Here is a 14,318-nt window from a genome sequence, read left to right on the forward strand (position 1 = left end):
TACATACAAGCACACAGGTGTGCACCTCTACATATATGAGCACACACACAGAATATAAGCTGCAATTACTTTTTCCACACCAGATAAAGCATTTTAGGAGGAGATGCATGTAAAATAAACAAGTTTAAAGCCTTTGAAGGCCTATTATCCTAGGTATACCATGCAGCAGAGTTTGCTAACATCCATTGTCCAAGAGTTTTAACATTATCCTCTTAATCTAGAGGGAACTCCCAGAAAATATAGTGGACTATTGGATTTTCTCTTGCGGTCCTCTTATTTTTTCAATTTATGTTAATGAGAGGAAAGAGAAATACCCCACTTCTAGACATGCACAGCACACCCCACTGTATTCATGGAGCCCTCACCCCCATTTCTGCCTTCTGAATTTCATTGCTTAGGGACATGAACCAGAGTTAAACAAAGAATTCTCACCTGAAGAACTTCGGATGGCGGAGAAGCATCTTAAAAATGCTCAACTTCATTAGTCATTAGGGAAATGCAAATCAAAACAACCCTGAGATTTCATCTTACACCAGTCAGAATCGCTAAGATTAAAAATTCAGGAGACAGCAGGTGTTGGAGAGGGTGTGGAGAAAGAGGAACACTCCTCCACTGCTGGTGGGGTTGCAAATTGGTACAACCACTCTGGAAAGCAGTCTGGCGGTTCCTCCGAAAACTAGGCACCTCACTCCCAGAAGATCCTGCTATACCACTCCTGGGCATATACCCAGAAGACTCCCCACCATGTAATAAGGATACATGCTCTACTATGTTCATAGCAGCCCTATTTATAATTGCCAGATGCTGGAAAGAACCCAGGTATCCCTCAACAGAAGAGTGGATGCAAAAAATGTGTTATATCTACACAATGGAGTACTATTCAGCCATTAGAAACAATGAATTCATGAAATTCTTAGGCAAATGGATGGAGCTAGAGAACATCATACTAAGTGTGGTAACCCAGACTCAAAAGGTGAATCATGGTATGCACTCACTAATAAGTGGTTATTAACCTAGAAAACTGGAATACCCAAAACATAATCCACACATCAAATGAGGTACAAGAAGAAGGGAGGAGTGGCCCCTGGTTCTGGAAAGACTCAGTGAAACAGTATTCGGCAAAACCAGAATGGGGGAGTGGGAAGGGGTGGGTGGGAGGACAAGGGAAGAGAAGGGGGCTTACGGGACTTTCGGGGAGTGGGGGGCTAGAAAAGGGGAAATCATTTAAAATGTAAATAAATTATATCGAATAAAAAAATTAAAAAAAAAAGAATTTGAGGAATGAGAAATGATGATAATCTTTTCAGCAAAACCACTATCATGCACTGGAGCCACAAATTTGGAAAAATTCTTTGGATTTATTTGTCCACTAATCAGTGATACAGTGTGAAAAAAATCTTCCCCTCTCATACTGGGTCTCACTTTTCCAGCATGAAGACTGATGCATTGGCTACAGTATTCTGAATCAGACTTCTAATACATAGGAGTGCAGAGCACACACAAAATCTCTTCCAGGTTTTGGGACTTGGATTTCCTTGGTTCTCTATGTCTGTATGTAACTGAGCTACATGTTTCAAATGCAGCTGCCTCTTGGTTGAAATATTCCACAGGACTCATGTGAAAATATGTCTGGCCCAGCCCCTTGATCACAGGATTTACTGGTGAAGAGCTAGAGGTGAGAATCATGCTTGTCCAATGTGATAATCCAGGGTCTGTCATTATAACAAGTAAGAAAGGGCTGTTCTTGTCTACAAGACTCAGAGTAGAGAAGCTGTAGAAGGTCAGAGAATGATACCACATGGGGGAAAGCAGAGCTAGGAAGTGAAGAGTGATTCTAACCCATTTGCTTGAGCCTCTGAAGCCACGCATACCCGAACATTGCCTTTGGCAAAGAGTTTTTCCCCTCTTTGACTCGACTACTCTGTGTCAGCTTTCTGTCACTTATAGTCCTGAAAAATGAAGTGACTAGACTCTTCACCCACCTGTAAAGACCTGTTGATCTCTTAATCTAAACTCCAGGTTCATCACATCCTCTCATATTCTAAAATTTTCTTTTACTGCTTTCCTAAGTTTCAGCTATATCTCCACTGCTATAGAGATGGGTTACCTGTGTATTCCCTTCTGTTTAGTCTCATTTGAAAAACTAAATCCAGAGCAGTGACTCCCATCATTGTCCCTGCCTGCCTATGCTTCCTGTTCTAAGATGAATATTGCTGGTGTACTGATTTGAATCCACAGATTTCCTGGGTTGTCACTCAACTTATAGGTTGAGACAAAACTAGAGCAAGTAGCCTGTGCTATAAAATATTCCAGGTGTTCTAAGAAAGGTAGGTACAGACAATAGGAAGTTCTCTACCACTTTCCAGCTGGGAGGGATGATACCTCCAGAAAGGACGAAGATACGAAAGCATGGCCACTTATTTGCTCCAAGGGTTGACAGAGAAATTGACTCTAAGTGAAGGGCAAGAAACCTTAAACAAGCAGCACGGTCAGAGAATTGCATCTAATCAGGTCCATTTGGCTCCAGCGTAGACTGAAGTCAAGTGGTGAGTGATGTGCATGAGGGGTTGGAAAGGAGCCAAATGAAGAGCTCCGAATGCCTGCTGGGCTGAGCCTGTCTGGCAACAACACTGCTTCTGAAGCATATGTTTGAACTGCCATAACACAACCATAACCCTATGCGCACATCCACACCCCATGCACACATCCACACTCCTATGCACACATCCACACCCCTATGCACACATCCACACCCCTATGTACACATCCACACCCCTATGCACACATGCCCCACCTGTGACCCTTTAATACAGTTCTTCATGTTACTGTGATCCCTAGCTATAAAATTATTTTTGCTGCTAGTTTATAATTTTGCTACTATTATGTGTATATATACATATATATGTATATGTGTGTATGTGTAGTGTGTATTTTCTGATTGTCTAGGAGATTCCTGTGAAAGAGTCATTTGACACCAAGGAGGGTATAATACACAGGTTGAGAAATGCTGCTTTACAGTGTTTTACCTCCATCCATTCCCCTTGCAGAGAGAGTCCCCAGTATATGAATAACTCCTGGGCTAAGGAACACTCACCACACATCCTGAGGAGTCCACCTGGCGGTCAGAAACACACTTGAAGTTGCGGGTGCATCCCCCATTGTTCCTTGAGCAGTCACGGACTGGACCAAAGGAGGACAGCAGGTCATTGATGGTTTCGAAGTAAGTGGACAACATTGCTTCTTCCCTTGGGAACAAAAAAAGGAAATGGTTAAACCTCAGAAACAGCCGAATAATTGCTTGGTTTGGTATGGTTTTTATTGATTTTTATTAATATAAGTTCAACACATTAGAAATCATTATTCATTTTGTCTTTAATCAGGAAAAATGCAAATGAAAGGGTGGCAGCAGTGGAGAGCATGGTGCTTCCATCCTGTTGTGATATGGAAAAGGAGATTTACATCTTCACATATTATTTCAATTACCCAGACAGTTATGGAAGTTTTGAGATTTTAACTTTGCCAATAGAACAGCTGTGTGTTAAAAATTTGAGTCTTATTTCCTAAAGATTACCAAGAACTTAGGCTGTAAATTACCTAAGGCCTAGCTTATGTTGTAATAGTTTGTATCAAGTTTCACCTGGTTGCCCCACTCACAGTAAATTCAAGCTACACAAAACTCCATGCTTTGACCATATGTTTCTATGGGTCCCCAAAACTCTGCACAGCAGCTGATGTATGATTCAAATATTATTACTCTGACCTGGATTTATAAAATTGAGGCTACAAATGTTGTAGGATTTATCTCCAAATTGCATAGGCTATAAATACAAGATCCAACCAGAGGCACAAGATTCTAGCCCTAGGACACCAGAAATGATTGTTTTCAAACCATGTCACGAAGCTTAAATTGTCAAATCTGTCAACAGCTATAGTAGGGAAGGTGACGGAATTCTCTCCAAATGAGGTTCCTTTTACCTACAGACATCTCACAAATATGATGGGATTCCATAAGACAGATTCTATAATATTGGCAGTATAGATGAAGGTTTCTCTTGCTAGTTTATGAATAAAGAGCTTCCCAAAGGGTGGTAATATGATTGCATTGGATTAGACATGAGTCTTTCAGATACAGTGAGGGTGTCCCACTGGAGGTGGGAATCATGAGTGTTTTCTCCCAAGAGATTGGGATCCCAGAATGGCAGAAAGGCAAACATAAGAACAGAAAGAGCTGATGACAGAGACCAGCAATGATGTTTCCCATTCTATTTCCATTCAAGCTTATAGTTCCCAGGTTGGCTTTCCAAACTCATTTTCTTTTTCTAATCTTTCTCTCTTCAGCCTGAGAATTATAATGAATGGCAGTGAACTTGGTAAATCCAGCTCTAATCAGATATTCCTCTGTTCAATAACTCTTCTGTACTTCCAGAAGGGCACCTAAAGTAGTTTTCTTGGCCCTCAAGGCTCTTCACAATCTTTTCCCTGGATACCTATCTGTGATGGCTCTTTTTAGTTATCACTTGGGCTACCTCTGGAATTAACTACTACCTAAGCAGCTGGGTATACCTGTGAGGGATGGCTTCTCAATTCAATGATTTGAAATGGGAAGCCCCACGTTTAATCCAGGTGTTCTGAGGTGAGAGGATACACCTGTAGTGCATACATAATGGGAAGTGCCAACTTTAATCTAGGCCACACCTTCTGCTAGAAGCTTGTACAAAAGACAGGGGAAGGGAGCTTGCTCTTTGTGTGCTTCCTCTTGCTGTCACTGGCAATCCCATTCTCTCACTAACATTAGAGTCTACTTCTTTAGGATTCTGGCATATACTAAATACCAGCTGAGACATTCAGTATGTGGACTGAACATCTATGGGATTCTTAGACTTTCCATTAATAGATAGCCATTTTTGGATTATCTGACTACAAGCTGTAAGCCAATTTAATAAAGACCATATATATGTATATATAAATATACACATCTATTGTATATTATATAATATCAATAATATATTAATAAATTCCATATATGCAGATATTGAAAATGGGCAAAGGTTTCTGTTGCTATTTTATGGAATATATATATATATATATATATATATATATATATATATATATATACTTGTATATCCTTGGCCCAGGGATTGGCACTATTTACAGACATAGCCCTGTTGGAATAGGTGTGGTATAGCCTCATTGGAAGAAGTATGTCACTGTGAACATGGGCTTTAAGACCTTCAACTTAGCTCCTTGGAAGCCAGACTTTTCCTAGCTGCCACTGGAACAAGATGTAGAACTTTCAGTAGCTCCTGCATCATGCCTGCCTGGATGCTGCTATGCTCATGCCTTGATGATGATAGACTGAACCTCTGAACCTGTAAGCCAGTCCCAATTGAAAGTGGTTCTCATAAGTTGCCTTGGTCATGGTATCTCTTTACAGTAAGGACAATATGCTTATTTGTATAAATATATTTATTTGTATACTCATTATTTCAGCTATATTCCTCTAGAGAACCTTTTTGACTGCTATTTGACTAGGTTTACTCTACTCTCATATATTCTATTGCCATGGTATCCTGCTTCTTATTTTTTGAAAACTAGACCTTAGGTAAGTTATTATAATAGCAGATTCTGGAATAAGGTTATACACAGGGGGATGATTGGGGACCCCTCTTGAGAGATAAATATATACAAGGGGAGCAAATCAAGACTTGGTAAAGGACCCATAGTAAAGCATCAGTTGATACCATGTCGGATTCAGAGTCTCAGGAGGACATCTATTGGCATTCCAGATGATAATGAAGCACCTAGGCCTTTGCATTCCCACATCCTTTGGCTGTTGCATGGACTGCTGACAAAAAGAGAACAAGTGTGTATCACTGAGTAAGGTAGTGCACTGTGGCTAAAGGATACTAAAGATTCAGGCCCAGCCCCTTCCGATACTTATATCAGGAGGATGAAGAGAGACAGCCAAGATGATAGAACATGTATCAGTATGTTCAGTCTGAGTGTCAACCTGGATGCTTGGGACCAGAAATGTCTCATAAAGAGTTTTTGGGGATGGCAAGCAGTATAGATTGCATATACTTAATTTATTCAACACCCATATTCCTAAAGATCTAAAGTATAAAATGCTATAAAACCTGCAGTTTTGATTATTGCCTTATGACCTGCATGCTGTCTGAATTCTAATCACATTTTCCTTTCTATCTAAGATATTTATCTTGGAATTATTTTCCTGATGAAATACCAAGACACCTCAAAAACTTATTAAATTCTTTGAGTTGGTCATCCATCCATTCATATACACATATATTATACATGTTTATTGATTAGCTAGTTAATATGTACTAGTCCCTGTTCTATGTCCTGGGATACAGCAGTGACCTCAGACAAGTCCTTTGCTGTACAACTCATTGCTATGTCTTTCATAGAGCCTCCCCTTCTTACTAGATTGAATTCCTTTATCTTGTGTGTACACTGCATAATCTATGACATAACTGAATGTCATTACCAGTTCCCTTGTCTACTAAGAAGCGTATATGCTTTTGGAGGGAAGGATTTAGGATATTCATGCCTATATAGCTCTGAAAGCAGAGTATGACAGAATATGAGCTAGGTAATTGTGTTCAAATGAAACAAACAAACAACAGACACAGGCAGAATGCATAGATGAAATTTATACTTTTGTAAACATTCTGTCCAAGTAGGACATGGTGCTCCCTGTTGTGGCCCTGTGTTCCAATTATAGCTCCTTCATTTTTTGATTCTCTAGAATGAGACAATGGAGATTACATAAAAGAACTGTGTGATTGACCCTAGATTACCATAGAGTGAAGAGATGAGTATATGGGGGCGGAGGACACTAACAGTTATGAAATGAAACCCTTAGGAGACTGCCCAGGGTTAAAGCATAGAAAGAGTTGAAGATGTTGGGAAGACACAAAGCTTTAAAATGTAAGCACAACAAGAGGTATCAGCAAAGGTAAGAGCCAGAACGAGATATAGACAGAAAGAAAGGGGATCTGACGAAATGAGAAGAGGAAAGGAACCAAGCACAGAGGAGCACCTAGGAAAAAGAAACTGAGGCACAAACACATAGACACCTAGAGCCAATGAAAAGAAGCAGAAAAGAAATAGGAAGACAGAGGGGTGGACAGCCTACAGAGGGAGAAACAAACACAGTGAGGAAAGGAAAGTCAAACGGGGACAGAAGAAGTATAGGAAAAGAGGCATAAAAATGAAGAGACTGAATAGAAGAGAGAAATAAAGGAGTGAGAAAATATATAGAAAGAGGAGAGGAAGGAAGAAAGAAAAGATGAACAAGAGTAGGAAAGGGGGAGTGAGTGGAAGACATAAACTGGAAAATAAAACAAATGACAGGAAAAAAGAGAGAAGCAAAAAAAAAAAATAAGCAAAAGATGCCACCTTTCTGTGGGACCTAAAGACTACAAATGAGCAAACTGCTAGCTTTTAAAAAGATCAATTCTGCATAAGCAGCATACTCATGGGGAGCTCTACTTAAGACTCAAAGGCCTGACACAAGGCTCTTGCTGAACCAGGAGGAGCAATTATGTCCAGACAGGAGATGGAGCAACTAAGCACAAGAGAGAAAGGGAGTTCAGGCAGACACTGCATTTTTTCTTCTTAAAGCTTAAGAACCCAATCTGTCATTCTGGCCTGAGTTTAGGTTCTGGGGTTGTTGTACTCTGTTGTGCTTCTGAGCTGTCCTGGTAGCACAAAATAAGGGGTGAATAAAGGGTTCAGTGGGTCTCTCCAGAGACAGAGGCAAGCTGGACTGATAGGCGTAGGGTCAGGGTACCAGAGACCTACATCAGGACCTAGTCAATGACAAACATTACTACCATCATCAGTATTGTCTTCCCCATTAATGATTTCCTGGGCATGTGCTATATGCAAAGGATAGTGTAGGATCTTTTTGTTTTGTTTTTTTTCCTATGCAATTGCTTTTGATTTTCTGATAGCCTTGTAAACTACCTATTTTTTTCCTTCCATTGGGTAACTGCAGGGAGTAGATTTTAGGGGAGTTGTGTCACTTTCCCTAGTCACTCAGGCAAGAGAATGCTGTGTACACATATCCACTGGAGTTCTTCCATGCCACAGTTAAGCATCAACAAATTGTTGTTAGTGGCAGCTCAGAGCTCCCACAGCAGTTAGGGCAATAAGCAAGCATCAGTGTCTAGTTCCTCTATGACTTAGAGAAAAATGGATGAGAAGAGCGTTTGCTTTTTACATAATCCCCACCCTAACTCCTGGCCCCTAGGTGCATGTGGTCCACATCACTACGAATCAACATAGCAATAAAAGGTCCAAATCCTGTGGTTCTTCATTTGAGCTGCATATCAAATACCAGAAATTAAGTAAGCCGGGTATGAAGATTTATAGTCAAAGATGGAGATGTTGACAGAGTCATGGTCACTCAGTACCAGATAGGGAGCAATTTTGTGTTTTCATAAGTCCTGAGGACCATTGTAGCTTTCCTTATTTCCATGGCTTGGAACTTTATGACCCAATATCTGCCTCTACTGTTTCAAGGATTTCTTCCCCTTATCCATGTGTCATTTCTTCTCCTTTAAAGGACATTACTAACTTCTAAGATGAGAAAGTTTGAAATTCATTCAAAATTTATTCTGAAATGGAATTGCACAGGCAACATGCTTTACCTATGGGGCCTTCCTGAGGTGATGGTGTTTTGAGGGTTGAGACTATGCAAATAGCGTCAGATGTCCTAATGAAGGAGTCTTGCCCTTTGACCATCTCCCATGTGTTATATGAAGTTACTTTCCATGCATTCAGAGGTCACTGTTTTTAAAATGTCATCTTGGGGGCAAAGATCACTGCCCACTTCCAAAACACTTTTTTTTTCTCCTACCTGATGTCCCCTCTCAAATTTTATCTTCTTATCTCTAAAATGTGAGCTATCTTTGTTTTGCTTACAACTCTAGACTGTTATAAAACTATAATAACTTGATATATACAAATATGTTCTTGAAACTTGAAAACACACTTGCTGTTCATTTATTCAATAAATATATGAGTACTTATTGCATGACAGGCACTAGATTAAGGATGATTCTAGATCATATTTAGCTTCTCTGTAACTTGTTCTTTTTCCCAATACCCAGAAATCATCTACACATTTCCAAATGTGTTTAGCTCTTATATTTTATATCTAGTTCCCTACTCTAATTCTGGTCTTTTTCCCACTGGAAAATTCTGGTTTGAAACTGGAATCAGCAAGACCCTAACAGATTAGGTGAGACTACAGCTCCTATCACCTGACTGGTCAGAGGCAAATGCTTCATCTGGGTGACATTCAGCCTGTCATCCTGTGAACCACACAGAGTAAGCATTAGGCAGGGCAGCAGGGAACAGATGCTGGCATGGCTTGCTGTTAATAGACACCAGTAAAAGTCTGTGCCTGTCATAGAAAGGTGTGAATGTATGACTCAGTGCCCAGACAGTGACAAGCCCCCCACTGTTGCACACTAATCATTCTTTGGTAACAACATGAAACCTTGTTTTTTGAGCTAGGGTGGAGGAGGAAGAGGTAACAGCTGCATGATTGGAGTCAAGCTTTCCTCCCACCTATCTTTCTCAGTACCCTTTGCAGGATTCGCATTCTGCATGTAAAAAGGCTTGTCTGGAATCAAACTGGCCCACAGAGTAGCAGCTACATAAGCTGTAAGGGTTTTGGCTTTTTGTTTTTAAGCAAGTCTCTTAACTTCAAGCTTCCAGTTTCTTATTAAAAATTGGGTTACTAATATCCTGATAATTGAGTGTGGATGAAAAATAAACCCAGTTATTAGTCTGAAATACCCAGTAATATCAAAAATAGAGAAAGTCTCAAGTTAGTATTGCATAATATGGTAAAAGTTTCAAAAGTCATGGTTTAAAAATGTAAGGAGCTCATGAAAGAACTAGGGAAGGCCTGTAGTTCCAGGTAGTCATGTAAAGTGTTCCATGGATATCTGATTTATTCTGGGCACTTGGCTGTTTCCTGGATGTGATAGAGCATGCTATGTCTATCAATGGGTCTAAAAGACTTATTGGGCTTTTGCAACCTTGTACCCCAGGCCCAGGGTGACACATCTCCTTATACATCCTAATCCTTCTCAGAAACAGTTCCACTAACTAGGGACCAAGCATTCAAATCAGACCCTGTGAGGATTTGTGAGTTCAGTGGGTCTGATACTGTAGTGGTTTGAATGACAATATCAGTGGGTCTAAAAGACCCACAGAAACTGTGAAGCCATATTGAACATGAGACATCAAGGATTGGTAAAATTCATTACAAAAATAATGATGGCCAGGATAATGGAGTTGTACTAAAATGAACAGCACATGCTGAGGCCTGGAGGAGAAGATTAAGGAAATACCCTAATGCGGGACCTGTGTGAGATGCAGGAAGGCTAGAATGTCAAGGGGGACAGGCAGCAGACAAACTAGAGAGGAATCTTTGTGTCAGGTACTGATGAACAATGGCCTTTATCATAAGAGCTGTGAGCTTCAACAAAGATTCTAGCAGCAGTTCTGAATTTTACTCAGGCTAATAATAAGGATGAATAGTTTTAAAAAAATAATGATAGGAACAACAACAGCCACTGTGATAATAATAACTGTTTACTGCGCATCCACAATGGTCACACCATAATTTCAGCACCATGAGTGTCCTTTCACTTATTATTTCCAAACACAATGATATAAATCATAAATCACCCCATTTTACAAAAGAAAATGAGACATCATCTTGAGGATTAGCTTGTTGGGAAAGCGACCAAGGTAATACACAGTCTGAGGATGGATAGTGTGGTGGTTTGAATGAGAATGGACTTCACAGGGTCATCTGTTTGAATGCTTGGCCCCTAGTTGTTGGAACTGTTTTGGGGAAGGATTAGGAGGTATAAGGAGGTGTATGGCTAGGGTCTGGGGAAGGAGGTTGAAGTTGCAAAAGCTTATGCAAGGCCCAGGCTCTCTCTCTGACTGCTGCTTGCAGATCAGATCTAAGCCCTTAGTTACTTCTCCAGCATCACCCCTGCTGTGAACCACCATGATGGACTATGTACTCATCCGACTTGTAAACAAACCTCAGTTAAAAGCTTTCTTTCATGAGTTGCCTTGGTCATGGTATCTCTTCACAGCAATGGAACAAGTAACCAAGCCATGCAGGAATTTGCTATGACAGCTGTGGAGGTGAATCGTGCTTCACAGGGATAGAATGAACCCAATGTAATAGTAGTAAAATGCCTGACATATACTGGAAAGTGAGCACTTCGATCTCATATGAGCTACCTCATTTAATTCTTGCCTAAGTCCCATAGAGTGCTCTTCTTATCCTATTTTTACCTTAACATGAAAAAGTGTATGTCCACAAATGTAGTGCTTGTCCCTTTTAAATCTGAGAAGATTGACAAAGAACCCAGGCCATCCACCTAGGCCCATCCCAGAAGTGTCTAACCCCAGTCTCCTTGGTGTGCCGGCTTCCTCTGTATGATTATTTCTTAGCCAGTGATTCTGCGAGTTGAGTTCCAGCTGACACTTCATATTCCCCTTCCTCTAGCAATTATAGTTTGCACTAATTTTGGTGGAGAGAATGGATTGCTGAGCAGAGTGGTCTCATAGCTTCCTGCGAGTATCTTGTGCCTTTGAGTAGCTTGTAACTTCCTGCATACTAAGAGACTCCTTGATCACATCTCCTGGTGCACTGAGCATGCTGCAGCTGCTCTCTGAATAAGGACAGGGCAAAAGGATCAGAGGAAGGGGGTGGGGAAGATTGATTAGCTTTGTGGCCTTGGGGACAAAGGAAACATGATTACACGATGCCCATTGTTCTTCTGTGAAACAGACAATGACATTCAAATCACAGGATTGTGGGTCAGAACACAGTTAGTTAACAGATATGAGTGCTCCAAATGGGGATCTTCACAAAGGGTAAGCATGTTTCAGAATGTATTTGTAAACTGGATAAATATTTACTTACATTCACCATGTGGGCTGGAGGTTAAGGGTACAGGAAAGTGCAAAGCAGCTGTAGGTAGAGGTTTGTTAAACAGAACAGCCATTGGGCAGGTACTGTTTCTGCAATGGTAGAGGTTCCTAAGCCCAGGCTTATGTTTGGACACTTTCTACATCTGTGCCTGTGTGTCTCTGTTCATGCCTGTGTCTCTATCTGCATCTAAGGATGTAATTACAGACTCTGATGGATGCTCTGAGACACCACACACCAGCAGAGCAAAGGGCAGAGATACAGATCTCATCTAGGGTGAAGGGGGTGGAGCTAGGGAAGGTTTCTCTGAAGAATGTCACTCCCCACCAATTCAGCCTGGGGCCTACTGAGGCTCAACCACAAGGGCTTCTTCAGAAGTGTCCTTATGATATATGTCCCACCTCTACCATCCACAGTGACAGTGATGTCCAGCTGATCTTGAAGGCCATCTTTCTTCTCCACACTTGATTTGACTGTTCAGTAATAGATATCACCTCCTTGTCCTCCCCATTCTTCCCTTTCTAAGTTCCATTATTATTTTTTAAAAAGAAAAAGCAACAGGAGAAAAAAAAAACCTGATTCAGTGATAAATGCTGAATCTTTGAGATTATTTATATATGAAATACCCACACGGAGTCTCAAATGGCTCCACATGACTCACACCCCAGAGAGAAGCTCATTGTGATGGGCTTCGGGTCATGAGAGGCCCCATGGTTCTAGAGGGCTTTCTTAGAAAGCCAGCACCTTTTCTAGCTGTGAGTGCCCCAGGCTGTGAGTGCCCCAGATTTTGTAGAGTCTGGGGTGGCAGAGGGTTTCCTGTACACCAGCAGAACCCACCATTATGCAGTATGTGGGACTGTACCAGCCAGAAAGGTTAGTACCAGCCTGGGGGCTAAGGTATAGAATTTGAGTCCCCTCTGCTGTGTCATTCACCATCTTTGGGTTTCTCTTTCCACATGAGCACAATTATCCCAAGCATTCTTCCAGGTCAATGATATTATATGGCCCCCAGAATGGCTGTCAGCTGCTTTCTCCTGTTTATTATCAATTTCAAAGATAAAGTACAACTGCAAGAATGGAGGGGGCTGGCATCACACCCCAGAAAATGAAGGAGCTTATAGCCATCAGTAGTGAAATCAGAAATATGTACCAGTGTATCACTATAAAGAAGCTGAAGGCTCAGAACATTTCCCTGCCATTTATTAACTCTCTGAGTGTCATTTGTTACTGCAAAATGGTTGACAATACCTAATTCTCAAGTTACCAGGCAGATCCAGAAATAATGACAATTTATATAGAGGGAGGAACTGTGCCTGTCCTCTCCACTGACCAGTGTCATAAGAAGCATCTTAAAAATCAGAATGATTTAAAATAAAATGAATAATTGAATCCTATAAATTAAGGAATCAATAAATAGGCACGTGAAAATACCCTGCAAGGCTGTGAACCTATAACAGAGATAGCCATACTCACTTCAATTTAGGGATGACCACTACCAACCACTGCAGACTTTCTGTCCACTCTGAAAATTGCTCAAGTCCAGACAATTTTCTTGTATGTGTTCTTGCATTAAATACCCGAAATATTTTGTCAGTCTTGTGAAGCCAGAGGCCCCACACACATTACAATCTTGTTTGTCACGCATAGAGCCAAATACAAAAGCATTCTAAAAGAAATAATTTATCAAAATCTTTTTTTAAAGCCACTTGTAGCACAATAATATATATGCTTCTTTAGTGACACATCAAATTAAAAGATCCAGTACCAGATGCAATAATAACCATAAATTCAAAGTAGCTATGAGCATAAGCTATATTTTAATACATCTGCGATAAATGAAATATGATATCAAGCTATATGTAATTTCCATTGGTGACAAAGGCACAGATGCTGTTAATGTACTCGTGTTTGCTGCTGCTGTTTGCAAAGAAAGGGAATGTTAAATCTCAGTGAGGGTCTAGAAGAAGTAGCAGGATATTATTCTCCTAGGCCATTTCATAGATCTGCTCACCAAACCTCAGGTAACAGACTACAGCCTACACTGACACCTGGGTAGGTGAAGTCCTTTGCTGAAGGCATGTCACTTTGTGAATATAATCCAAAGCTTGTGTCCAGATAGGAGGAGACAGGAAATTAAAAACCTCAGCTCTGATCACACCAATATAATTACATCCTGGGGAGCCCCATAGGATATGGTGCAAGAACAGACATTGGTTTCAGAAAAATATAAAAATCCCAAGGGTTTTGTCATTGTAGAAGTCACCTCCCTTCCCTGACAAATATTACTGCAGTGATTCCTAAAAGTGTGGCTGTGGAT

The 14,318-nt window shown here is 40.7% G+C and overlaps 1 protein-coding gene across 3 annotated transcripts in view; it reads right to left on the reverse strand.

Annotated features, from left to right (window-relative positions):
• Window positions 1-14,318, reverse strand: part of Astn2 (astrotactin 2) — a 989,271-nt gene that overhangs the window by 410,845 nt on the left and 564,108 nt on the right. For all 3 annotated transcript variants that reach the window (XM_052176645.1, XM_052176644.1, XM_052176643.1), the window contains one exon: window positions 3,095-3,245. In XM_052176645.1, coding sequence (XP_052032605.1) covers window positions 3,095-3,245 — 151 coding nt within the window. The remainder of the gene's footprint in view (window positions 1-3,094; window positions 3,246-14,318) is intronic.

This window comes from Apodemus sylvaticus, chromosome 3, assembly GCF_947179515.1.
Source record: "Apodemus sylvaticus chromosome 3, mApoSyl1.1, whole genome shotgun sequence".
Taxonomy (NCBI): domain Eukaryota; kingdom Metazoa; phylum Chordata; class Mammalia; order Rodentia; family Muridae; genus Apodemus; species Apodemus sylvaticus.